Here is a 27,704-nt window from a genome sequence, read left to right on the forward strand (position 1 = left end):
TGTCTATCCTATCCACATCAGGATTAGTCCATCATCACTACTTCCTTCCATCCCTCATTCCCTCGTCCAAAGTAATTTGGATAGGAGGTTTTGTAATATCTTTAATTTTAATATATCCTAGATCATCCCTTGGATTCTAATTTGTTTGCACTGTCATCCCTATGGGGGCTTGTAACACTATTTGGTCTTTTGCCCTTGATTCTCATGTTATGTCCATGAGGATTAGATCATCAAAGTTTTCCACTCCTTGTTCTTATTCATAGGTAATTTGAGTGGATTAATATGGAATATCCTCAATCTTAAAATTATTTGGTAGTTCCCTCGGGTTTTCCTCTTTGGTCTCATTCATCACCTTATAACTTTAAGAAGTCCTTGGCCTGAGTGGTTCTATTTGAAGGTTCATTTGGTAATTCAGGTGCCTTCTACTTTTTCTTTTCCCTTTTCTTCTCGTAGGAGGTTTTGATGTATAAGATGTCATGGACTAGGCTGCCTGATCTTGTAATTAATAAGCTTGGGCGCCCTTGTCGTCTAATCATGATCTTCAATGGGACTTCTCTTTTATCGTCCAAAGAAGATGTCAGACAAGATACATTGACTATCCCTAATCATGTGGTAGGAGATGACATATTCATAGGGGGACTTAGATTTGTTAACTGCTTAAGAGGGAAGTTCACCGAACAAATGATCAATGCCACACTTTGTACACCTTTTATCCAATGTCGTAGGTGGATTAGTAGTTAACCCTCATTGGACAATCGACCACTTTATGAGGGCCTTGACATCTAAAGCAAGCTAAGGGAGATTGCCTTAGTGCATTGATATCTTTTGGTTTGGTAAGCTCCTATTGGTAAGCTCCTAATGTTATTTTCATTAATGAGGTCAACTGGTGCATATTACATCAAATGTCATGGTTGGTGGGCCATGTGGCGTTCACCCCTTAGTGGACTTGAGTTAGGGTATTCGACATAGAAGTCAATCATGTTAGGAGTTTTGTCATTAATTAGCTTCTTGACTAGCCCATAGGAGTGGTTCCTAGTGGGGGCTGGCTGAGGAGGTAACATTGGAGGTGGAATCTCCATATCCCTATAAGGATTCCTAATGACAATTTGGTTCTTGCTGGAGTAAGCTGATACCATTGGGAGGTGGCACTATTAAAGCTCAAAGCTAATGTTTGTGAGGGTGTGTCAGTAATGCAAGCACTCGAGTTAGTCTCATCATTCATTGGGCATGGTAGAAATTGGTGGATTCATGATTTTTGTATTTCCTACAATACCCACACCATTGATTTTTCCTCTAGCTCTTAGGATTGGGTATTTGTGAGCAGTGTGGTTGCTTCTGCATATAGCACACCACCATCTAGGAGATAAATGATAATGGTTTGACTCCCTCAGTCTAGCTTTGAGTACTCCTTCAAGTCCTTTGATCACAGCATTAGCACTCGTCATAGGGTGACTTGGCCTTCTTTGAATCATGGCTCTTAAGCATGGCTCTACATATAGCACACCACATCATGGCTCGTAAGCATGGCTCTACATATAGCACACCACATCATTTATCATCTAGGAGATAAATGAGAATGTCTTGACTCCCTCGGTCTAGATTTGAGTACTCCTTCAAGTCCTTTGATCACAATAGTGGCACTCTTAGGTGGCTTGTCCTTATTTGAATCATGGCTCTTAAGCTGGGCTTTGTTTTAGTCAATGATTCCGACCTTATACTATATGTGGATGGGATGTTAGTGAAGTTGTCATCAAAGTCTATGGTATTCAAGTAACAGTCCACTAGTGTTGATGCCTTTGTTGGCATGCAACACATAATATAGTTGCGTGCTTCTCAATCCTTCCAAGAATAGTAAAAGCAGCTTGGCTTGGTCGGGTTTCTTCTTAGAAGAACACATGCTATTTAAGTTCTTGATATTATTAATGAAGTCTCACTTCAAGCTACTTGAATTGATAGAGTTGAGTTACTGAGCTATGCTTGATGCCCGTTTTAGAGAATCTTGTTGTAAATGCAAGTTCTAAGTCTTCCATGGTTTCTCTTTGGGAATATTCTAATAATTAAAACTAGATAAAAAATGTTATTCTCTAAGGTTAAGGATCTATCTTTGTTCTCTAAGGTTAAGCCAAAATCATCTATCTTTGTTTGAGGATCAGCCACTCTTTCTACATTACTACTATAGACTTGCTTGAAAGAAGTCAGATGGCTATAGGGATCTCCCATTAAACTTTAAAATCAACTTGGCTATAAGAGGGTTAGTATCCTAGGATGGCCATACTTCATTTCCTCCTTCAATCCCTTGGTAGGTATGATTAGTTCTAGGAATGGCATCTATATTTCTTCTTGTGTCCTGGTTTATGTAAGTTCTCAACCCAGCCTCTGTTAGTTCTACAAATGGATTAGGATCCATTGCAATAGCCATGTGTCTAGGTTCCATTCCAAGAGGTACTTGAGAATAGGATGGTCCCACAAATTCATAGGTTGGCACCCCAAAAGATACTTCTCTTGGTTGTTCAGGGGGTACAAAGCCCTAATGTGTGATTGGGTATCCATATACCAGTGCTCCAAGAGCTATTGGTACACTTGAGGTCCTATATTTGTGGCTCTCAACTCTTATGATTCCTCATCCTTTCTAGATTGGTACAATTGGTTCAAATGGGGTTATCAATGTGATTCTTTCTGAATGCTCTTTCTTCCTAATGGTTCTCATCCCTATGGAAGCTTAATGTTCCTCCCATATCAAGTCTAACATGGAGGGAAGTCTGAATTTGGCTTCAAGTTTGCACAAGTCATTTCCCTTGTGGAATAGAAAGAAAATTCTCCTCTTGTTTCCCCCACTGTGCTTCCTGGCCTTGGGGTGATTTCCTTAGGAGAGGTGAGGTAGAGGTCCTCAATTTTCTTGGCCTCAAAGTCCTATGCTCTAGATCTGTATTGGATGGGAAATCTCCCCTTTCCTAAACCTTTATGTCATTATCACTTCCTTGCATGTATATATTATCATTCTCATGTGTATAGGTCATTTGATCTCATTGGCAAGATGATAACACATGTGCTGACTAGGGGTGCATCCAAAAACTTATGGTTTCTCATCGCATCCCTCTGTACAGTGGGGATGTTAAAGAGGCTATCTTTGGCATCCTCCTACTAGCCTATATCACCTTGATTGACTCAAACTCTCCTTAGGAAGAATATGTCTCTATTACATTTAGAGGTTGAGCCACAAGCGGCTATGTGTGAGCTCTTCAACTCTCGAGGCTCCTATTGGCATGCTAAATGATTGGAGACTAGAGGAGTTGTGTTCAAATATACATATTTTCCTCTAAGTCTACATAGAGAATTCTTATCCACCAGGAGGCTTGATGATAACTTTTGGGTTATCCAAGATCTCTAATTCATTCCCTAGCATCACCAAAAGTGACCATCTCTCCAAGAGCACCCCATTAATCATTAATGTGGATTAGAATGTTTGCATTTTCAAGATAACCATAGCATTGTAGCACATAGGTTTCACTTGCCATTCTAGTGTGAACTTGTTCCCCAGTGTTCATGGCTCATCTCTCTCTAATTTAACAGGCTTCTTGAGCTCATTCTTGATGATTCATCCATGAATACTTGACGCTCTCTAGGCTCCATTCTCACCTCTGCGGAAGCTCGATAGGGTTTATTTCCCATAATATTGATCTTGTCTCTTCCTTTATAAAGGACTCTTGGTCTGCTTCTGAACTAGTGTCTGGTGTTATTAGGGAGGTCAACTTGTGGTCAAATACCACTCCCTAACATCAGAGCATGAGACGAAGTCTCATAATATTGATCTTGTCTCTTCCTTTATAAAGGACTCTTGGTCTGCTTCTGAACTAGTGTCTGGTGTTATTAGGGAGGTCAACTTGTGGTCCAATACCACTCCCTAACATCAGAGCATGAGACGAAGTCTCATAATCAAAGGTCAGGTTAGAATATGACTAGGAAATGATTTGATCTGATTACAAATGCATAAGCACTTGATCCAATGCTAGAATCGCTTGTAGAGATTGTTTTTATGTGTATTTTATGATTTTTGAAGTTTTTTATGGGTTTTTATGATCTTTTTATAATGTTTTTATGGTTTTCAAAGTTTTTAAATAGGAAAATAGTAAACTTATATGGAAAAAAAAGAACATGCAAGATTCATACAAATAATATAATTATGAATTTTTTTTATCTTTTCTTGTTTTTCCACTCTCTGTATAACGATCTAGATGCAAGATGCATACAAACAATGCAATTACGATTTTTTTAATCTTTTCTTGTTTTTTCACTCTGTAATGATTTGGATATATGATAGACAATCTGGATTGCAAAAATGATCTCAATATTTAACGATCCAAACTAGCTACTACTACGATCCAATGATCTCAATGTCTTGACGATCCAATGATTAGATCAATAATTTTAGTATAATGACAGTGATCTGGATCATAGACGGTCTAAAGATAGGATCAACGATTGAGAATAGACCATGATCTATATTTGGAATTTTTCCAATCCCAAAAGGTAACAATCTAAAAATAGAGGCAATCTAGGTTATAAATGATCTGAATTATGGGACAATTTTAGAGTGCGATCAGTGATTCGGACTCTTGAGCTGAGATCGCGATCGAAATCTAATGATGTCAAGGTCGGTGATATGGATTTGGGATCAACAATCCAATTGTGCATTAATGATGGTAGTATAGCTGGCATTTATTTCTATATGCTTTCCATGTACTGCAAAAGACTTTACTCAACTTTATACCGTCCTTAAAAGAGAATATTTGATTGGTACTTTGATAGCCCCCTTTCTCAAAGCACAAATATGTGGTAATGAGGATCATTTACCATAAACAGTCCCTCATTAACCACTTTTTATTCTTTAATCAACCATATGATTATCATGAATTTTAACAATGTGAAATCTAGACAATCCAGACCCTGATTGACGATCCAAAAATTAAAGAGTTCAAAAAACACAATTCTTTAAGGATTTTTTATTTTTTAGGGTTCTCACAAATACTGTCACATGGCTCTCAAAAGCATGCATCCTACTTGTTAGTGGTGGAGCTCCAAGTCTACATAAGCCATCTCCATCTAGCCATCTAGCCACATTTGGCCACCATTCTAGTGTAAAAACTAGGAACTTTCGAGTGCCCTAGTGTCTAAACTAGGAAATGCGGAGTGCCCATGTGCTCACCATAATAGCTACTCCTCATATAGGAGGCCTTACATATAGCACATCTATCACCCACCGCAATAACAACACGAGGGAAGACAATTGAGAAAATGCATTTCCAACACCCCCCTAATGTCCACCCTACTGTAGGTGAATTACCTTTTCTTGTTGATCCAAGATGCAATTCCAGGCCCAATCAACGAGAAATATATTTTATGTTATCACAATCTTCTACCCAATCAAAGTCAAAAAATCTAGTCAAGGTATCACCCAATGTAATGCCATACCCAATGGTACATTTAATGTACTTTAGCACCGCATTCAAAGTCAAAAAATCTAGTCAAGGTATCACCCAATGTAATGCCATACCCAATGGTTCATTTAATGTACTTTAGCACCGCATCCTTGCCTTCTAGTGCTTCTCTCGAGGTTAATTTGAGAACCTGCTATACTAACTGTAAAGCTGATGCAAGCATGTATTGTATAGAAAGATCAAACTTCCCACCAACTTCCTATACTCCTTTGTATCTTGGAGTGGATAAGCATCTTCCATAGGTAGCTTCACATCAACCTCCATGGGTCTAAAAACCATTGACTTGCACTTAGCCATGCCAAATGACTTCAAAATTTCTCATGTAGGATTCACTAACATTCCGAGTACATTTATTCTTGTTGAGACAAAAATGGAGGCTATATGCTAGAGAAAGACCAAACAAAAATGCATAAGTTACCAAACCAAGGCTAGTATTGTGTACAAATAGTGGTCAAGCTAGCCATAGGGGCGAATGTCTCGAGAAAGTCAAACCCTTTGACTTGTGTAAAACCCTTTGCCATGAGCCTTGCCTTTTACTTATCCACCAATGTACCACCGGACTTGTACTTAGCCCTCCAAACCCACTTAGTGATGATAATATTGCATTTTGAGGACAATCCATGTGTGGTTTATCATAATTGAGTCATCATAATCTTGCTACATGGCACACTGCTAATTGGGATCTACTAATGCTTCCTCAAAAGTAAAGAGAATGTGGGGAGAGGGAGAGCTTCAAACCCTAGCAAGCAAACACACACACACACAAGAGAGAGCAAGACACGAAAGAGATGGATAGCTGAATTTTCTTCTATCTTCTTCTTCTCTACTCAACCAACATAACATAAAGATAAGAGTACACACTATATGGGTTAGTACTCAACTCCTACAACTACAAGGGTCGGTCCATAATGTGAACCCGACTAAATGAGCTGGCGCTATAACTTTGCCAGTCTCTAGTAATCCAAAATGGCTATCACATAGCCTGTCATCCCACTGGCCACATATCACCCATAATCTCACCAACCATGCCGATGGTGTAGATACGGAAGCTATCACCCAGGTGGGTCATCAATGTTCGCCATAGCACTAGTTGAGCTCGATATCTCAACGCTCCCCCTCGAGCTCAACTCCACACACTACACTCCAAGTAAGCTCCTAAACCTGTGGAGCTTCTCTGTGCCCAATGCCTTCGTGAAGATGTCAGCCACCTGACATATACCAGATCTACATCTCCTGCTAGAACCTTCTCCCTCACAAATAATGCACCTCAATGTGCTTCGTTCTAGCATGACATATTGGGTTACTAGCCAACTGTATGCTGCTCATGTTGTCACAATATATGACAACTACCCTATCCACGGGCTCTCCCATGTCACCAAGTAGCTTCTGAAACCAAGCTACCTCACAAGCTACCATAGCAGCACCCCTGTACTCTGCCTCTATACTCGACAAGGCAATTGTTGGTGGCTGCTTCTTACTGCTCCAACTCACAGTAGCACTCCCAAATAAAAACATAAAACCACTGATAGATCTCTTGTCTGCAATAGTACCAACAGCTTCTGTGTAACCATGCAACTGTATCTTTGTACCAGCCTCAGAAAAATCCATAATCAACTATTAACTTTATGTACTTGAGGATCCATCTAGCCGCATCCAAGTGTGGCTTCCTAGGGGCTTGCATAAACTGACTCACAAGTCCAACAACATAGCTCAAGCCTCTCCTTATAATGGTCATGTAGATCAAACTACCCACTATGCGCGTGTATGTAGTGGGGTCCTCCAAACGCTCACCTGTATCTGCGGCGGAAAGCTTTGTGTTCTACTCCAATGGCACTGAAATAGGTTTACAGCTTGTCATACCATACTTGGACAACATGTCCAAGCCATACTGCCTCTACAATAGCAAAATGCCATAAGGTGATCTCACCACCTCTATGCCCAAGAAATACCGCAGCTCACTCAAATCCTTCATCTCAAACTTCTGCTTCAAAAGCATCATGACATCATGAATGTCTGCATCACTATCACCAGTGATAATCAAGTCATCCACATAGATGACTAATAGCATGATCCCTCTATCTGTCTTTTTCACATATAGTGAAAAATCTACATTGGATATCTAAAATCCAATGGTAACAAGATACTCTCCGATCTTGTTTGACCATGCTCTAGGTGCCTGCTTCAAACCATACAAGGCTTTACGTAACCTACACACAAAATCTCGATGTTCATCACTCTCATAACCTGGTGGCTGCATCATGTACACTTCTTCTTGCAAATCACCATGCAAGAAAGCATTCTTTACATCCATTTGATGTAGAGACCAACCCTTCGCTGCAGCCATAGCAATGACAGCTCTCACGGTTGCCATTCTTGCAACCGGGATGAATGTCTCCTCATAGTCTATGCCATAAGTCTGCGCATAGCCTTGGCAACCAATCTTGCCTTGTACCTGCTCACTGAACCATCAGCATTGTGCTTGACTTTATACACCCACTTACATCCAATTGCCTTCTTTTCCTTAGGCAAAGGCACTAACTCCCATGTTTGCATTTGCATCCAATGCTGCCATCTCCTTATCTATGGCATCTTCCCATTTCTTATTTTCAATTGCCTACTTAAAGCAAGTGGGCTCAACCTCCTGTATTGCTTTTACCATGTAAGCATAATGACGGGCTATATATCCATCATATCTCAACCTGTCAGAGCAGGGTATATAACCCTCGTAGACTTGCATACACTTGGATCACTACCAGGTCCTCAAAATAGCCCTGGTTCTCCTTACACCAGGAGTAACCACAGACAGAATGCCAAGCTCCTCATCAAGGCTCTGCTTAGAGCCACTAGAGTCACTATCCACATATGAGTGACGTCTGACAAGTTAGACACAAAAGGTTGATCTACCTTTTCCTTCACTTTTCGTGATACATGTGTACCTGCATCATTCCTCAACCTGCCTGACCATGGGCTAACATTGGATCCTCTACTCGAGGACTCCCCATGTCCACTCAGCACACCTGTGATTGCTACTCTACATGTGGTGCAACATCAGCACTTCTTACATCTGCATCTTCTGTTGCCGCTCACTACTGGTGCATACCAGCTACTCATCTCATTGAAGAAGACATCTCTACTTACTCGCATCTCACGAGTGGTAGAGTTATAGCATCTATAACCTTTTTGCTCCATAGCATAACCAATGAAGATGCATTTCTCTACCTTTGGATCTAACTTTGTTCTCACTTCATAGGAACATGTACATATGCAATACATCCAAACACTGTCAAGTGAGACACATCCCATCTTATGCCTGTAAACTTCTATTCAAGAGTCATACCACAAATAGCTACAGTGGGTGTTCTGTTCATAATGTACATAACAATTGCTACTGCTTCTACCCAAAAGTAATGTGGCATATTCTTTTCAGCCTTCAAGGCACGTGCCATTTCTGCAATGTGCATGTTTTTCCTTTCTGCAATACCATTCTGTTTGCAGAGTGTACCTGCAAATAGAATGTACCTGTTTGCAGAGTGTACCTGCACGTAAGCTGCCTCTTGATTCCCTGCTTTCTCAGGAAATTGCTGAACTCATTGGAGAAATATTCTCCCCCACCATCTGATCTTAGGCATTTTATTTGCATGCCTTTCTCCTTCTCGACCAAGGCTTTAAATCTCTGAAAGTGAGCAAACACCTCACTTTTCTCCTTCATGAAATAATCCCACACTTTCCTAGTGTGGTCATCAATGAACGTAACATAGTACCTGCAATTGTTGCAGTCTTGGTCGGTCCCCATACATCTAAATGTATGACATCCAATGGCCTTGCACTAACATGCTTTTCATGTGGGAAAGCATGTTTGGCCTGCTTACCAAGTTGGCATGCTTCACATACCTTTTGTATATCGTCAACCTTAAACTTTGGCGAACCTGCAACAATATTTTGGGCCCACATAGATTTCAATCATTGTACATTCACATGACCAATGTGCTTGAGCCATATGTCAATATCTGCAATGACACCTATTCCATGCGCAAATATGGCTGCCTTTATCTCAGGCATGTTCACATCCAAAGTACCGCCATTTATGTTACCCTTTGCAACCAAGCGACACTTGTTTTTGAAGTCTTCCACAAAACATCCTTGAGGATTAAACCTCACTTACAGACCCTGCTCAACCATCTGTCCAATAAAAACTAGATTCTTTGTAATATTTGAAACATGAAGTACATCAGCCAAGTACTTCATTTTGCCATCCTACATAGACAATGGCACTTTACCAACATGCGCAATGGGATGCACAGTATCATCACATGTTTCTACATAACCTGGTTTTTTCATTTTCTGCATATCTCTAAACATCTCAGCATGACAAGTCATGTGGTTAGAGGCGCCAGAATCCACATACCATATATCTTGAGATCCTTACACATCCCCTGTTATGAAACTAAGCATGTGCTGCACACAAACAGCTGCTCACTTCTTTCATCACCTCCATGTTTGCTAGATGATGCATAGTTGCCTTGCTGCAACTTCCCACTTTTAATGTCATTCTGCTTTTTGTAGCAGTCCTTTGCCATGTGTCCTGGTTTGCCACAGTAATAGCACTCTATGATATTTGCATTTTGATTTCTTTGCCAACCACCTCGGCCTCTTTGGCTCCCCCTACCTCTAGACTAGCCTCTTACACCTGTGTATGATTGGCTGCTATGAATCATTGGACTGTTGTTGTCCAGAATTCTGATTTCCTTGTCGGCCACCACCTTGGCCTTGACCTCGGCCTCTACCTAAATTAGAGTAGAAGGCCTGTTCCGAGGTGTTCTTGCTTTGTGAAGAAGAAAGCCTTTTCTTCTATGATCAGCATAGATATCAAGTCCTGAAAGTTGGGAATATTTTCCCTAACTGCAATGGAAGTCTTAAATGGCTTTGCCAAGCCCATTCAGACAGACACTCACCAAATCATCATCCTCCACTAATACATTGGTAGACCCAAGGGATTCAACAATGCCCTTGATCTTTAAGGCATATTCATTGATGCCCTTGATCTTTAAGGCATATTCATTGATGGACATGGTTTTCTTTTCCACAGTATGCAACTCTTGTTTTAACCTTTAGTCTGGAACATCTGAACCAGATTCTGCCATGCAACTGCTGGAGTGTTTGCATCCTGTATGTGTCCTATTATAGTATCTGTGACACTAATTGAAAGCCAGTACATGACTTTTCTTGCACCCTGATTCCAATCCTTAAATACCTTTATATCTGCAGGAGTGGCATTCTCCTCAGATAACTCTGGAGGCTCCTCATTGTGTCTCCTTCTACATAATCCCAAAATCCTTTACCCATTAGGAAATTGGTCATTCTAGACTTCCAGGCATGGAAGTTATTCTTATCCAGCTTCTCACTAACAATCTAATTAATTCCGTCAAACATGTTTTCCTGCAACAATCAAATAACCTGCAAACAGACAACTTCTATATGCAACCTGTAATATAGCAGTATCTCATGTAATTGTTTGCAGCAGAGCAGTACTTCAGCACAGCCTGTGTGTCACCAAATGTGACCAGAGTACATGTACATACACCCAGTATCAACAATACATGTGTAAACCCTGTCTACACTTCCAAAATGTACTGCTGCAGTGCAATAACCAGATTTCGAGCAGAAACAGTTCTCTGCCATATGCGCCCAAAACGTGAATCTGGCTGAAAACATGTTGTCCAATAGACGGTATACCTACCCTGTCGCTCCGCTCCCGCAAAGACAGCTCCTCAATCAGAGATGTGTAGCTCCCAGAGCTACTAAGAGGGTGTTGTACTAAACCAAGAAGGGGATAGAGATGATGGTGCTCTTACCCATGTAGTACCGCTTCCTTCCTTGCTTGTTCTTGCCTCTTCCTTGCCTCCTTAGATTTCACACGAACCAAGCTCTGATACCATAAAGAGAATGTGGGCGAGAGAGAGAGCTTCAAACCCTAGCAAGCAAACACACACACACAATCTCTACTCAACCAACATAACATAAAGATAAGAGTACACAACACTATATGGGTTAGTACTCAACTACTACAACATACAAGGGTCGATCCATAATGTGAACCCGACAGTTGGCGCTATAACTATGCCAATCTCTAGTAATCCAAAATGGCTGTCACACAGCCTGTCATCCCACTGGCCGCATATCACCCATAATCTCACCAACCATACCAATGGTGTAGATGTGGAAGCTATCACCCAAGCGGGTCATCAATGTCCGCTGTAGCACTAGTTGAACTCGATATCTCAATAAAAATTTGTTGGCTCCTATACTTTCATTATCTCATCCATCAAGGTCATATTGACAATGTGAGTGGAGGCCCTCTTCTACTCCTCCATTATCTTGGATCTACAAAACAGCTGTTGGATGTTCTGTGCTGACGAAGCTTTCCCATCCAAGAGTTGCTTCACCCATTTATGACATGGCCCCTCTCTGTGGTGATGCAAGATTCTCTTCTTCATCAATCTAATGAATCCTCTTGTGGAGCTAATATTGTCTAGTGGATGTATTAGCTTGGCTACTTCTTTGTTGAAGGATAGTGTGGATAGAGCCTTCTTCTCAAGTTATTCGCTAGCATGAGCACCACACACTTATCTTCTTTGCCTCTGGGTCATATAGTCCCTACCCCTTCGAATCTATAATGTACCCCAAGAAGATACACTTCTTGCTCTTAGGATACCACTTGGTTCTAGTTGAATCTAGAACATGTACAAAGGAACGTACACAAAACAATCACAACCAAGTGTTTGAAAATATGCAAGTGAAGGTTTCTTACAAGAATAAGCTTTTTGAGATGTCATTCTCTTTGCTACCTTTGTGTAATTATTGTTAAGGATATGCATAATAATGTTATATGCCTCAAACCATAAGGTACTGAGCATTCACTTCCCTTTAAGCATACTCCATGCCATCTCCACAACTATGTTATTCTTATACTCTTTGTAACACGATTTTGTTACAGAGCATGAGGAGTTGTCGAACCTCTCTCTTGATCACATGCTCCTTGCAATAGGCATTGAAAACTCATGCTATGAATTCTCCTCCTTCATCTATTTGAAAGTTCTCCAGGTTCTTTCTTGTCTCATTCTCAATTTTAAATTTTCCAAAAGCTTCAACATTATCTCCAAGAAAATACACCCACATATTCCTACTAAAGTTGTAGATCATTTTTAAAAAAGTAGGAAGAACTACCCAATGCAACGGTTGCATTTTATCACAAAGATATGTAGAAGGACAAACTCTAGAGGATCCTTTACACGATTCTTTCTCTCTTGTGGAAATGCATGTGTCTGATGTTTCTTTCCCATCATACAAGCTTCACATGCATTTGACATCTTAGAAAATGCTGGTAGATATGCCACAATTCATGTCCTTTGCATCTCTTTTAAGAACACAAAACTCAAGTAAGCGCTTTCATTCCATAGCTTGCTTTCGTAACATCAGCTTCGACTATAAAAGTTAACATATCATACAAGTTATTGCATTAGATTCATTTGCACACGATTTTTCCAATCTATGATGATTGCATCAGCCTTATCAAAGAGAACCTTCAAGTCACAAACATCTATGGCACAGATAGCAAATTCCTCTGTTTGGTATATAAAGGACATCAACACACTACTTTTTAGTATCACTATTGCTAGAAATAAAAGAAATAGTATCTATTCTCATGGTTGAGGATTTAGCATCACTCCTAAATGGACTCCTCCACATGCCTCGGCGGGGAGTTGTACCATCCCTTTTAATTGGTCGTTTGTTAAAAATCTACACTATTGATGCTCCATAAACCATTGGGTGATGATAAATATTTTGCCTTTGCATAGATCTCTTTGATTGCCACACAAATAGCTCCAATCCGTCTTTAGCACTTCAAAGGCTTCAAAGTGTCATTCTTCTCATCTGTTTCCTTCAATCTACATGTTTCCTTCAATCTTCTCATCTGTTTCCTTCAATCTACATGATTTGATCACATGAAGGCTTTTTGTGGTAGAAAGACTTTGCCTTTGATTTCTTCTTCTTCTCAAAAGCATCGAGGTTACTGTCAAGCGTTTTTCTGAGAGGTGTTTTGGGCTTGTGTACATATGAATGCATGGCGTGCAATAAAACTTGGCCGTGGAATGCGTTGCCAGGTGTACAGGGTGGATGGTTTTGTGTTTGGCTTGTGCAGGCCTGTCCGGAGTAAGGTCAGCTATGCAGGTGATATTAGTCGTTTGGTTGCCTGGGTGTGTACGCGTCCCCTTAGATGAATGGGCACTCGAAGCTGTATTCAAGTGTGTGGAGGCATGGGCAATTAAAGATGAAGGGATGTAGCCAAAAGCATTGGTGTGAAAAGGAATAGCATGGTGGCCATTTTCCAAAATAAATAAAATAAAAAAATAAGGATCAACGTGGCCAGCTAGTAAGACCACGTGGAGGCTAGAGTTGCAGCCAACGTTGGCCAGCACGTGAAGGAAGGATCGCGAGAAGTTGGCGAGTCGGCGGGTGATGCGCAGCTGCAAACAAAAAAGAGAGGAGGCCGCCTTGTGGAGAACAGCTTGGGCGTGTGCAGCCACAGGCGCAGGAGTGATCGTGCGGCAGAGTGTGTGGCTAGGCGCAGCCGGGAGCTACAGTGAGCGGGCAGGGCGAGTCGGGTTTTGAGGTGGTGCAGCCGCTCTGAAGAAAGAGAGCTGGCGACGGATGGTATGGTAGCGCAGCTGACTGGCTGACGGCGTGGATGCAGGTTCCTTGGTGAAGAGATACGATTGGCTACGCAAGTAGGCAAGAGGGCGCAGAGCTTCAGGCGCAGGAGCTCGGGCTGGTGAAGGGCCGCCGTTGGATGAGAAGGAGGGTACCTTTGCTTGGGCTGGCGTTACAGGTGGTCGTGTGACTGGAGCAGCGGGACAGGCTGGCAAAGAAGAGAGGGGGTGATGGTTGTCTGCGAGTGTGGAAGCATCAATGGGTGCTGAAGTCAGGCAAGACAAGGGTGGCGTCAAGGTGACAGGCTGGCAAAGCGTGGGCTGGTGTGGGCCGCGTAGGTGAAGCCGACAGTGGACAGTGTGAGCGGGTGCCGAGTGAAGCAGAGAGAAAGACAGAGGTGTTGCTGCTTGGCTGGTGGGGCCGGTAGCACTGCAGAGAAGCTGCAGTGTGGCAGAGGAAGTGAGGTTGTGAGGCTGGCAGAGGATCAACACAGAGAGAGAGAGAGAGAGAGAGAGAGAGAGAGAGAGAGAGAGAGATGTTGGTGTAGCTACTGCTGGCGACACACACAAAAGTGATGGGCTGCAGAGAGAGTTGAGGGTTAGCTGGTGGGGCACCCTCTGAAGAGAGAAGTGGCCGGGTTCTTTCTGGTGTGATTGGCACAGCATGCAGGCGAGAGGTTCGCGGTGATTGAGGATGTGGTGTATCCTCGGCAGTGACAGGTCAGAGTGTTGATGGTTCGTGTGGCTGAAGAGGCTTGGTCGTCAGACGCAAGGTCGTAATTCCTAAGGTGGTGTGGCTGTGGTGGAATTCCCTTGGTAGTAAATCCAGGCCTGAGTCTTTGTATGGTTGTGTGAGTAAGGCTTCTATGTCGAGAGAAGCTTGTATGAAGTGTTTACTGGAAATATATTGCTGGGTGTTTACTTTGGTTGTTGGTGCCCCTGTTTTGTGCTGTCTTTCTGGCGTGGGTGGTGTGGTGATTGAACAGTGAAAAGTGTTCCAGCCGGTGGCTAGTGGTGCCCCCGTTCGTGTTGTTGTATCCAAGTTTGGGAGGTGAAGGGCTATAGAGGAAGTGGTCTTTTTTTCTTTTTTTCACCTCACATTCTTCTAGTGCCCCCACAGAGGATAGCTCTGGTGTTGTTCTTTGCCTAAAAGGGCGTATGTCCCACTGAGGAGAGCTCAGGGATTGTTACAGGTTTCATGATGTGGTCTTATCCAGAATTTCATGGCGGGAAGGATGAAGATGTGGTTTGACTTCTTGGAGCAAATGGAGTTGGCATGCATTAGCAACCATGTTACAGATGAAGAGCAGGTTTTGAAGTTGATAAAGATTTTCTTGAAGGGAGATGCCCGAAGCTAGCTCAAAGATTTTGAAGTACAGAATGCGGCATGTGAGCTACATGGTGTTTTGACCTTAGACAGGTTGAAAGAAGGGCCTTTGGAGCATTTTCAGCAAGCGGAGGATTCTAGTGTGCTTTGGCAGGAGTTGAGCATCTTGAAGCAGGTCCATGGGCAATCACTGGATGATTTTGTGAAGGTATTTACATGTTTATGGAGTAAGTGGTGTATGACATTGAAGTAGGAAATTCCTCCTATGTTTCTGAAGAAGAGCTTGTTTATTGATGGTTTGCTACCCCATTTGAAGGTCAGGGTTGAGTTGAAGAATCCCAAGTCGTTTGATGATGCAGTTAGGGTTGCTAGGGAAAAGGAAGGCAAGATTTTGAAGCAGATGGAGATGGGTATTTATCCGTATGAAGGTGTTGTGTCTGCAAGGGATATGCATGTAAATTTGGTTGAGGTGGATAAGAGTCCTATGCAAAGTTTGATTAGACAGGAGCCTCAAAGGCCTATACAGGTGCAAAGGGGGATGTTTTATGTGCCTTCTGATTTTTTTCCAAAGTCTTTAAAGCAGGTGAAGGTGGATGAAAAGCAGGATGAGGAATCTAGGTCAAGGTTTGAGACAAGTGAAGATGAGAAGTTGCCATTGGATTCTTCTTTGGATGGGAACATCATGGTTGTACATGACAGTGATTTGGAAGGTTCTATTGAAGATCATTTGCATTTGGATCTGGATGATATGCATGCACATGGAAGCAAAGAGGATGATGCCTTGGGATTGGCTGATGATAAGAAGGAAGAGGAGTTGGATACAGGATGCTTTGAGGATGATTCTTTGCCAGATTCTACAAGGGAGGAGGATGGGGTAGAGACTTGCGAGCGATGAAGTGAAGATGGTTTGTGATGCAGATGTGGAGAGCATGGAGGAAGATCCTATCATTATGGATTTTCTTGGACAGCTTGATGATGGTATGGTATGATGAATGATGTGGATGATTTTCCATTTGATGCATTATGTGCTGGGGAGTCTTTGGACGATGATACTAGGGGGGTTGGCAACACTCAAGAAGATATGCATGTGGATTGGGTTGATGAAGAGCGTTGTGATGTGAGTATTGTGCTTGAGGATGATATATGGGAAGTTGCTAGCCTTGATGAGCAGGAGCCAGAGGTGGACATGGATGCTGATATGGTTGAAAGTGTAGCTAAGGCTACTTTGCGTGTTGCTGAAATGCTAAAGGCAAAGTCCATGGATGACAAGGATTCTGAATCAGTTGAGCTGTATGGTTGTGAAGAGATGCCTGAATTAGAAGAGCTGGAAGTGCTTGTGGACACTGCTGATGGAAAGGATGTGGATCTCAGTGTGCAGAAAGGTCAAAATGTTGGAACCTGGCCTTCACTGGTAATGATGAATGGGATGCTAGATGTTGCAATGCCACAGGTTTTGAAGACGAGGAGGTTTCTTGTGGGGGTGAAGTGGACGTGGATGATTTTCTAATGCATATGGTTGATGTTTGGTGTGCAGTGATGCAGCCATGGTTTTTCACAGATACTGGGGAATGGGATGGTGAGTTGCAGATGTTTCCTTTTGATCCTGGTGGATAGCTATTGGACTTTATCTTTTGCTGCTGAGCATGAATGCTCTAGCAGATGGAGGGGTTGGCAAAGTATGTCAGGCGTTTTTTTGAGAGGTGTTTTGGGCTTGTGTACATATGAATGCATGGCGTGTAATAAAACTTGGCCATGGAATGCGTTGCCAGGTGTACAGGGTGGATGGTTTTGTGTTTGGCTTGTGCAGGCCTGTCCGGAGTAAGGTCAGCTGTCTGCAGGTGATATTAGTCGTTTGGTTGCCTGGGTGTGTACGCGTCCCCTTAGATGAATGGGCACTCGAAGCTGTATTCAAGTGTGTGGAGGCATGGGCAATTAAAGATGAAGGGATGTAGCCAAAAGCATTGGTGTGAAAAGGAATAGCATGGTGGCCATTTTCTAAAATAAATAAAATAAAAAAATAAGGATCAACGTGGCCAGCTAGTAAGACCACGTGGAGGCTAGAGTTGCAGCCAACGTTGGCCAGCACGTGAAGGAAGGATCGCGATAAGTTGGCGAGTCGGCGGGTGATGCGCAGCTGCAAACAAAAAAGAGAGGAGGCCGCCTTGCGGAGAACAGCTTGGGCGTGTGCAGCCACACAGGCGCGGGAGTGATCGTGCGGCAGAGTGTGTGGCTAGGCGCAGCTGGGAGCTACAGTGAGCAGGCAGGGCGAGTCGGGTTTTGAGGTGGTGCAGCCGCTCTGAAGAAAGAGAGCTCGCGAGACGGATGGTATGGTAGCGCAGCTGACTGGCTGACGGCATGGATGCAGGGTCCTTGGTGAAGAGCTGCGGTTGGCTACGCAAGCAGGCAAGAGGGCGCAGAGCTACAGGCGTAGGAGCTCGGCTGGTAAAGGGCCGCCGTTGGATGCGAAGGAGGGTACCTTTGCTTGGGCTGGCATTACAGGTGGTCGTGTGACTGGAGCAGCGGGACAGGCTAGCAAAGAAGACAGGGGGGTGATGGTTGTCTGCGCGAGTGTGGAAGCACCGATGGGTGCTGAATTCAGGCAAGACAAGGGTGGCGTCAAGGTGACAGGCTGGCAAAGCGTGGGCTGGTGTGGGCCACGTAGGTGAAGCCGACAGTGGACAGTGTGAGCGGGTGCCGAGTGAAGCAGAGAGAAAGACAGAGGTGTTGCTGCTTGGCTGGTGGGGCCGGTAGCACTGCAGAGAAGCTGCCTGTGGTGGCAGAGGAAGTGAGGTTGTGAGGCTGGCAGAGGATCAACACACACACACACACACACACACAGAGAGAGAGAGAGAGAGAGAGAGAGAGAGAGAGAGAGAGAGAGAGAGAGAGAGAGAGAGAGAGAGAGAGATGTTGGTGTAGCTGCTGTGCTGGTTGGCGACACACACAGAAGTGATGGGCTGCAGAGAGAGTTGAGGGTTAGCTGGTGGGGCGCCCTCTGAAGAGAGAAGTGGCCGGGTTCTTTCTGGTGTGATTGGCACAGCATGCAGGCGAGAGGTTCACGGTGATTGAGGATGTGGTGTATCCTCGGCAGTGACAGGTCAGAGTGTTGATGGTTCGTGTGGCTGAAGAGGCTCAGACGCAAGGTCGTAATTCCTGAGGTGGTGTGGCCGTGGTGGAATTCCCTTGGCAGTAAATCCAGGCCTGAGTCTTTGTATGGTTGTGTGAGTAAGGCTTCTGTGTCGAGAGAAGCTTGTATGAAGTGTTTACTGGAAATATATTGCTGGGTGTTTACTTTGGTTGTTGGTGCCCCTGTTTTGTGCTGTCTTTCTGGCGTGGGTGGTGTGGTGAACAGTGAAAATGGTGGTGCCCCCGTTCGTGTTGTTGTATCCAAGTTTGGGAGGTGAAGGGCTATAGAGGCAGTGGTCTTTTTTTCTTTTTTTCACCTCACAGTTACCAAAGCCCTTCCTCCTTTCCTTTCTTTGCATTTTTAGTGAATGCAACATCACCATCATCTTTGGCTTTAAAGCATATCTCCTCCTCCACCTAGCATTGTGATGAGCTTCTCAAAAGTAAGAGGTGGGTTGCACACTTGTGTGTTTAGTGAGAGGCAACCAAATTATCATACTTCAGGGGTTAAACTTTGATGCACCTACATGCCAGCTCTTCACTAGGCTTGGTGATCCCCACTAGAGGCAACCAAATTATCATACTTCAGGGGTTAAACTTTGATGCACCTACATGCCAGCTCTTCACTAGGCTTGGTGATCCCCACTATTGCCATTTAATCTCCCAGATTCTTTATTTGTATTATGAATTGCTTTATTGCTTCAGAATGGTTGCTTCGGAATGGTTTTCTACTCCAAGATGATTCTTTAAGTTTTATATACTTGTCTGATTCCTCATCTCATACTTCAGAAGCTATGGTAGTATATTGAATCAGGGTTATCACCAAATAAGTGACGCTGATGACAATAGCATATAACGTATCTATGTTCCTCACCTTCACACCAAAACGAGAGTAGGATCTAGCAATATAGTCTATAGTGGATCTGTTAAATTTGGAGTAGGACCGCTTTGCACAATCCATGTTGGCAATTTTTCACAAGTCATATGAATCAAGAATGGACCTAATCTTAAACTTCCAAAGAGTGTAACTTGTCCCATCCAACTTCCCATCACTAAAAGGTGGAGGGTGGGAACAAGCGGCGGCGTGATTTGTAGGTTGGACCATCTCTCCCAATCTACCTTAAAATAATAAACTACCAAAATAGCAAACTACCAAAACAAGATTTACATAGAGCATGTGTGCTCTTATACCATGTAGGTCAACACAATACTAGAAGCAGAAGCATCACAATACAAAACATTGAATTACTTTTCCAAAAAGAAGTGGAGAGTAAATAATATTACTACTTACAAACTTTGATTAGAAACTAATGGTTAAGGAGCTTTTATGGCGATCTAGAGAGACTCTAGACATAGGATATCTTGCTTACAAGAGTGCCTGAACACAATGAACTCGATGATGAACAAAGACTTCCAAACTAGTCTATATATAGTGCCCAAGATCGGTATAGACATAGGTCTCGACCATGTCGACCAACCCATGACTTGGTCCAAAATGACCAAATGATCATACCATCCAATGGATTAGTAGCATATTACAACATAGTAGATAGCTTGTGAACTTCCCACAGCTATTTGAGTCCGCCTAGACCCTCAAACGGCCAGTGTCATCATTTTGTAGTCACGTTCACATAACCCGCACGAGCAAGCATCCTACTTGGCACTCTCTGCCAAGTAGGATGCTTGGCAAAGAGTGCCAAGCATCCTACTTGACATTCTCCTGCCAAGTAGAATGCTTGTTTGTACGAGTTATGTGACCGTATTTGTGAGCGTTGGTTTGTGTCATCGGTTTGTTGTCCACAGTGCTCAGAAATGGGGTTACATAGCCTGCACAAGAAGCATCCTACTTGGCACAGTGTGAAGTCTACATATAAAAAAAATCTCCTAACCATCTCAGTACATTTGGCCACCATCTAGTGTCTAAGCTGGGAACAAATAGCTACTCCTCATATAGGGGTACAAATAGAGCACATCCATCACCTAACACAAGGGTGAAGCATTTAGCAAATGCTTTTCCAACATGGATTGGATGTTGATATTAGAGAGCTAGTGAAACGTTTCATAAAGGCTTAATTAATAGGTATAATGTAAGCTATGAGGCATCAAAGTGTGGGTCTAAACCTTGTTTGGTGTGTGAGGAATTGAACTTATTGCTATAGGAATTGAACTTATGGTCTAGGAAGATGAATAGAATTGAGCCAAGGTGTTCTCTCACCTATTTTTATGAGATAGCTAAACCAACATCAAATTAAAAATGTGGTTAACAAAATAGTGATTTTTCTCACAAAATTAGTTACATGGCAATTCCCTCGTATGAGAATCTCTTCTCCCTCGTCTTAAAAATCCAAATCCATAACTTTGTGTGTGGTTTTCTGTTCTCTCCAGGTTTTTGGAACTGTGTCTCTTTCATTAGCTGCCTTTAGAGGTCATATTTTACAAAGAAGGAAGAGCCATTAGTTTGATTAAACACATTTTCATCACCAAAATGAACAGCAATTCTAAAGACAGTAGAGGCTTAATAGTATTGCACACAATGCATCATCATATTCTTACTACACTGAAAGCTACAATTGTAGGTGGGTTTAACGTGGGAGCATTTGATTCTAGTTTCTGTGATTAAGAAAGAAGAAATAAGATGGCTTAAAGCATGAGAGCTAATCTATGACCTCCTTTGGTCTCAAGGTCCATTACTGGCATCATTTTTCATTTTGTGTATGATCTGTTTAACTTTCCTTTCAGTGCCATCATCAAACATCAAGCTTCACAGCTCTATTTACTAAGGGTTGTCAGGAGGAGGACTGTTGACATGAGTGATCTTTCCACAATATTTGAATCGCTCTCTCGATGTCTTCTACTGCTTCAAGTTGTATCTCCAGCTGCTTGAAGTGGTATCAATATACTAGACTCCTCTTCATTTCCTAAGAGTCTTGTGCATCTCTAGCTTGCCTAATCATGGAATCATATAGCTCTGCTAAGGGCCCACCATTTTATCAAAATCACCTTGACCAACAAAAGATTGCATCCCATTAGAAAGGTTGGGTACATAATTGTGTACTACAATGTAAAGTGTACAGTTTTAGGTCCATCTTGGAATATTTGATCCCCTGTTCAAGAGCAGTGGACAGGGTTGTGATGACACCGCCTCCTTGGGAGGAACTGATGTGCATAAATCTCCTCCCTCTGATGAAAAGAAATCAACATAATATGCATGCACATGTATAATATCATCACGCTAAAATTTAGAGAGGAACTCTTTTTCTTTAAAAGGAAACAAAGAGGAGGCTCAGTGCTTTTAATTTTCTTAGACATCCGTGTCTTTTATTTTCTTACTCGTGTTTTTGGCAGAGAAATTTACCCGCCCGAGAAAGAATCAATCTGTACAAAAAGCGTGGGTGGAGGTTTGGGAGAGGGAGATGCTTGCAATAGTGCTCTAAAAGAGAATGCAATCTACACTTAGGCAGGTGATGCTTTTAGAAGTCTTTAACACGCCCTAGAGGTGCAGATGAGTAATCTTGCTGATGATGATGACCAAACTGCTCCCTTGCAAAACTAGTTGCACAAGATCTAGGTGGTATAATGAGAGGCTTTAATGGAGGGCTCTCGATAAGATCAAATTTTGTGGGTGATCTAATGTAAGGTGGTCTCTCTCCATCCAAAATGCTAGCCTTGAAAGAAGACCATGGCGCCAAGCTACGCAGCGAACTCATGGCAGGCACATTCACAGCATTGTTTGAAGGTTCTTTCAATGGAAAACAGGTTGTGTAGCGTATTTCCTGCACAGATTTCACCATATCCAGAGCCACCTTCATTGTAGGTCTTCTTATTGGGTCGTTTTGTAAGCATTGGATGGCAAGATCGGCGATGATTTTGGCACCCTTGGGTGGGAACCGGCCTTGTAGTTTCGGATCCATGATCAGAAAGAGTCTTTCCTCTGCAATCAAAAATGGCTTTGCCCATTTCACTAGGTTCTGCTTCACACCTTTCCCAACCCTCGCATCCATGTTCTTCCTGCCACTTAGAAGCTCCAATAATACTACACCGAAGCTCCAAACGTTACTCTTCAGTGTGATCACACCTCCATTCACCATTTCGGGTGCACAATAAGCATTTTCCTGCAAGTTATGAAATCAAAAACCTTGTTAGTCCCTGGCAACAAATACTGTCTCCAAAATTGTATATGCACAAAAAAGAATGACATACAATCTGATCAACTCAAAAGATTTGTTGCCATACATATAATAGGTGCATTCAAACACATACTCGTGCATTGCTTGAGCTGTTGGAATCTTGAGCCTGCAGACTCTGACTGCTGCTACTCACAAACCAGTAACCCGAGAGTTTTGAGCTATAATCTGCATCAACTTGTATGTGGGACAATCTGAAATCTTTGTACAAAATCTGCCAAAATTGAAGGCAAGCCGATTCAGTGAGTCTAGAAACGCTACAAGACTCTGTCAATCTTTATAATATTTGAGTCTTTACTTACTCATGATCTTTACAGACAACTCCCCCACCCAGATCAGACAAAGGAGATTTCCCATCCATGAGGGACAGGCAGTGGGGATTATGTCTGTAAACCCCTCAATCTGATACTGGTTTTTATGAAGAGAAGGTACCATATATAAGTACGAAGCAGAAATCCTTGATATGTAATTAATAAGTTGAGATTTTCATTCATAAAAGGCACCAAGAAAAAAGCTTTGAAAGAACTTTGATGATGAGGACCAACTGTTTACTCGAAACTTCAAGAGTTCAATATACAGAAACACCACATATAACACGTGCATCCAAGGGCCATTTTAAAGCCATTTTCCTATGGATTTTGAGATTCTTTTTGCAGTAGATTTTTGCCTAACCAATGGTGCCAGGGTCCAAACCTCGGGCCTGTTTTTTAGTAGACCCAGTCGCAAGCACTGCTTGGTGGAAAGGATTTTTGAGAGTAAAGACAACACTTCTGTAGATCCCCTTAGGAAAAAAAAAAAAGACCCCTTACGACTATAGAGTTTGTATCTCCATAAAAAGAAACCCTTTGTTGAACACTCGTGCTATCTTACATAATTCTAAGTGGCTCCCTCAAGACCCCAAAAGAAAAAGGTAAGCACTGAGGAGAAATCTAAAGAGTTACACAGAAGCAAAGGCTAACAAACATCACACAATGGCGACGATGCAATGGTCATGCATAACTTACTTGTTCGGGACATTTCTCATGCAGACTGGCTAGCCCTTGAGCTGCACCATGAGCAATCTTCATTCTAGTAGGCCAATCCAATGGGGGAGAATCTGATGCTTCAAACATCAGACTGTGCAGGCTTCCTTTCTGAAGCTTCTCATAAACCAGAAAACGTTTGGATATCCTATCCTCGGCATAGAACCCTACAAGCTTGCATAGATGCGAAGCATGCAGGCGAGTGATGCTGGAAAGCTGAGACATCCACTCCTTCAAGCCCTGGTTGATTCAACAATAAATACAACTTGCATCAAGAGAAGCCCATACATTTGCTAGCCCAGAAACAATCATCAAATTTCGTCAACTATGGATCAAGAGATAAATCAATCTAATAAATGAAAGAATAAATATGATTATTAAGGTCACTAACTGCTATTTACCAGGTGTGATTTCTCACAGAGTCTTATGATTAGAACCTCCTGCTCCTTGTCTCCCTTGGTACCAGCCTTGATAGTCCCAGCATAGCTAATGTTGTCATCGCCAACGGAGCTATGAGGTGAAAAGTGTTGGCATGCAGATGAAAGATCTTCAAAAGCAAAAGACTTCAAGCCCAAGGCCGTGGCGGTGGCTTCTTTGGGGGGAGGGAGGGGCTGCAGTTCCCACGGGAAAACCCTGACCTTGAGTGCCCCATGGCTGACGGAGCCCGTTGAGGTCTGCTTGCCAGCAACATCGTGTGATTTTGGTGATGTGGAAACACCATTCGCATGGTCAGTGGGATGGGGTAGGACATAACCACTAGGTTTGGGAGAAGGCTGTGGGGATGGTGATGGTAATGGCATGGGTTTGCTCTGAGTTGCCACATCAGAGAGAGTAAAGCGATTGCCTGATGTTGATTGCCTACTTTCTCTGCTGCCATAGCTAGGGTGTGAAGATCTTAGTTTAGGGCTGCTGTGGATTATGAACTTTTGGGCATTCTGAATCGCTCGTACCTTCCTTCTGAAGCTGGGAGGGGTTGATAACACAGGCCTTGGCGACGACGATTGCACCTCTTGTTCATCGCCCACCTCGTCAAGCTTCACCATTTGCTCTCCAACCTTCTTCTTGGTTCTCTGCACTGGAAAACAGCCCATTTGGATCCCTTGGGCACTCTGCTTTTCCGCTGCTTTTCTTCTTTTAGCTTCTCGTTTTCTGCTAAAGCTCGGATTTGCTGAAGCCAATTGCTGCCCACATGAAGGTTGCTGAAGTCAAATGCTAAAACTTGGACCCATTGCTGCCCACGTGAATGAAATCCTACCCGCGTTGGGAAACGGTGCTTTTCTGCTAGAGCTGGATTTCGCTCAAGCCGATTGCAGCCCACGTGGGAAAATGGTGGAATTTGCAGAATCCGATTGCGACCCACATCGGAAAACAGAAAATTACAGGAATCGGCTCTGGTGGGCGGTTTCTTTTTTCCTGGTTTTTGGCCCAGAATTTGCTTTCCTATAGCTCTTCCTGCTGCCCACGAGGAGGAAATGCTGAAAAGTGATCAACCACTTACAATCCAACAGGTGAGTGGACGATGGTTTTAAAGGTAAAATACAGTGGAGGATGGAGGCAAAGAGAGGGGTGGAATGGAAGCTGTGAAGGGAAAGGCGAGAGGGGTAGAAGTCTATATCATGGGATGCAAGGTTATGGAAAGGAAGGCAAAGTCTTGGGCGATGTTAGTCAAAGGTTGGGTTTTCAAGAGATGGGGATATATCGAGAGAGAGAGAGAGAGAGAGAGAAAACAAGCCATATGAGAGACACAGAGAAAACAAGACTTATTCAATTATTATTCAAGTTTACGCGGATAAGCAGGCCATGGAATTTTCGGATTAGAAAGGAGAGGGGGCCCTTCACCGCACCTAAAGAGACGGCACAGATAGAGGCGTCAGAACTCGGAAGCTTCTTTTGGGCACCACAGTGATCGCCACCGTGCACAAAACACCACACGGCACAGCCTCCCCCTCTCTCTCTCTCTGTCTCTGTCTCTGTCTCTCTCTCTGCTACAGTGACGGTGAAAAGCAGAAACCTAGCAGAAACAGTTGGATTAAGTACACATACAAGCAGATGTTGAGGGCGGAAAGCCTGTTGAGAAGAGATGGCGATGTTGAGTTGTCATGTGCATGTGCTATCACCTCAAAGGGTCGGCCCCTTTGCTGACTCCTTGGAAAATGAACTTGGTCAAAACCACCGCCAGAGAGCTCATTTATCATGCAGAGTATTGGGTGTGAAGTTTTCAACGAGGTTGCAACAACAATGTTGGATTCAGCCTCTCACACTCCATGTGTGGGAAATTATTTTTGCCCACCTTACTTCTCACCATTGGATTGAAGGAGAAATTAGGCTCCTTGTAATTTTGAACAAGCAATTTAATTATAAATAGATCATAAATGAGCACACTCTCTCTCATACACACAATGACGCATGTGCGTGTGGAGGTGTATGTGTGTGTGTTTGTGTGCACGTGTGTGCAAGAGAGAGAGGGCGGGGGGCAGGGGGCGGTTCTCCCATCCATTCGAGGAGGCTTATTTGAAGATTAAACAACTTCCAAGCTAAGTTCTCGAACCGTGTGTGTTAAGCACATGCACCAAGTACCAGAGCTTCATGATCAAATCCTTGACTTTTAATTTCCACTTACAAATAAATTAATTATCACTTTGCTTCATAAACAAGGATAGTAGGTAGTATTTCCATCTAAGCCAAAGAACATGGAGTGCCCACCCCTTAAAGTAAAGTGATCCTTCTAGAAGGGTCAACTCACCAAGGTATGGTAGATTATTTATTGAAGAGAAAGACAGAACTTGGAACTACCCAAAAGTGCCCTATTTCAACGATTTAGAGGCTTTTATTGTTCATGTTGCTAGAGCATAAAGGTTATAGTGAAAATTATCTTTTGTGAGTGTATAATCAAGCCACACTACAATACATAAAATAAAGGAAACAAGTACAGAGAGACTTTAGTAATGAGAGGATTGTAAAAAACGAAGCAACCCATAAAGTTTATCTCATGGATGAGCCACTCTAAAAATTAAAGCTATATGATAACATTTTCACATCTTATTTTATTGTTAAATTTCTTCAAAATGTTTATATTTTCCACACAAGACTTGGCACGATATTATTCCCATTATTTTTTAGGCAAAGACTTATTACCTAATGTAGAAGTTATTTCGATTTTATCATCTAATGTAAAAGCTATATGATAACATTTTCACATCTTATTTTCTTGTTAAATTTCTTCAAAATGTTTATATTTTCCATGCAAGACTTTGCACGATATTATTCCCATAATTTTTTAGGCAAAGACTTATTATCTAATGTAAAATTTATTTCGATTTTATCATCTTTTTTTCTTTTAATAAAGACCCATAACCCATAACATGGAGACGATCTAAAAAGTCTCTCAGTCAAATGTGTGCCCATCTTTTAAGCTCTTAATCAAACTCACATTCTAACTTGTATCATTTCCTTATTGTAAATAAATTTAACTTCCTCACTTTATTGAAATAACAAACTTTTCAATTTATTAAGTAAACTCAATATAATTTGAATCACAAATTTTACAAAATACCATCAACATCTAGCAGCACACTTGGGGGAATCTATAGTAGCATGTCATGCCTAGGAGTAGTATTTTTATTAGGTTTACTTACACACTCTACATTTATAAGGACTTTAATAGGTTTTTTTTACTTCTAGTGCACTTGGCTTTCTTACAATAAGGGGGATTAAATAACTTGTATACTTATTGAGATGCTAAATATATTCACAAAGACATGAGAAGCGCATCTGAGATGCGGAGGTTTCTTAAAAATGAGGGCCTTGGCACCTTGAAGGTGCTCAACTAGGTAAATCTATGG

The 27,704-nt window shown here is 42.4% G+C and overlaps 1 protein-coding gene across 1 annotated transcript; it reads right to left on the bottom strand.

Annotated features, from left to right (window-relative positions):
- Window positions 1-21,946: 21,946 nt before the first annotated feature.
- LOC147630075 (putative serine/threonine-protein kinase PBL18) lies at window positions 21,947-25,563 on the bottom strand. The gene is made up of 4 exons (XM_086811699.1): window positions 24,264-25,563; window positions 23,845-24,102; window positions 22,917-23,054; window positions 21,947-22,768 (listed from the first exon to the last, which is right to left on the bottom strand). The coding sequence occupies exons 1-4, from the start codon at window positions 24,951-24,953 to the stop codon at window positions 22,127-22,129; spliced, it is 1,728 nt and encodes a 575-aa protein (XP_086667825.1). The 5' UTR covers window positions 24,954-25,563; the 3' UTR covers window positions 21,947-22,126.
- Window positions 25,564-27,704: the final 2,141 nt, after the last annotated feature.

The sequence above is a fragment of the Cibotium barometz genome, chromosome 17 (genome assembly GCF_041138505.1).
Source record: "Cibotium barometz isolate CiBa-2024 chromosome 17, ASM4113850v1, whole genome shotgun sequence".
Lineage (NCBI taxonomy): Eukaryota > Viridiplantae > Streptophyta > Polypodiopsida > Cyatheales > Cibotiaceae > Cibotium > Cibotium barometz.

Bases quoted from the DNA above. Each gene is read 5' to 3' on its own strand.
- LOC147630075 (XM_086811699.1), bottom strand. From the start codon at position 24,953: ATGGGCTGTTTTCCAGTGCAGAGAACCAAGAAGAAGGTTGGAGAGCAA. The intron at 24,103-24,263 runs GTAAATAGCAGT...TGAATCAACCAG, and splicing joins TCTGTGAGAAATCACACCTG to GGCTTGAAGGAGTGGATGTC. The intron at 23,055-23,844 runs GTAAGTTATGCA...CAATTTTGGCAG, and splicing joins ATGAGAAATGTCCCGAACAA to ATTTTGTACAAAGATTTCAG.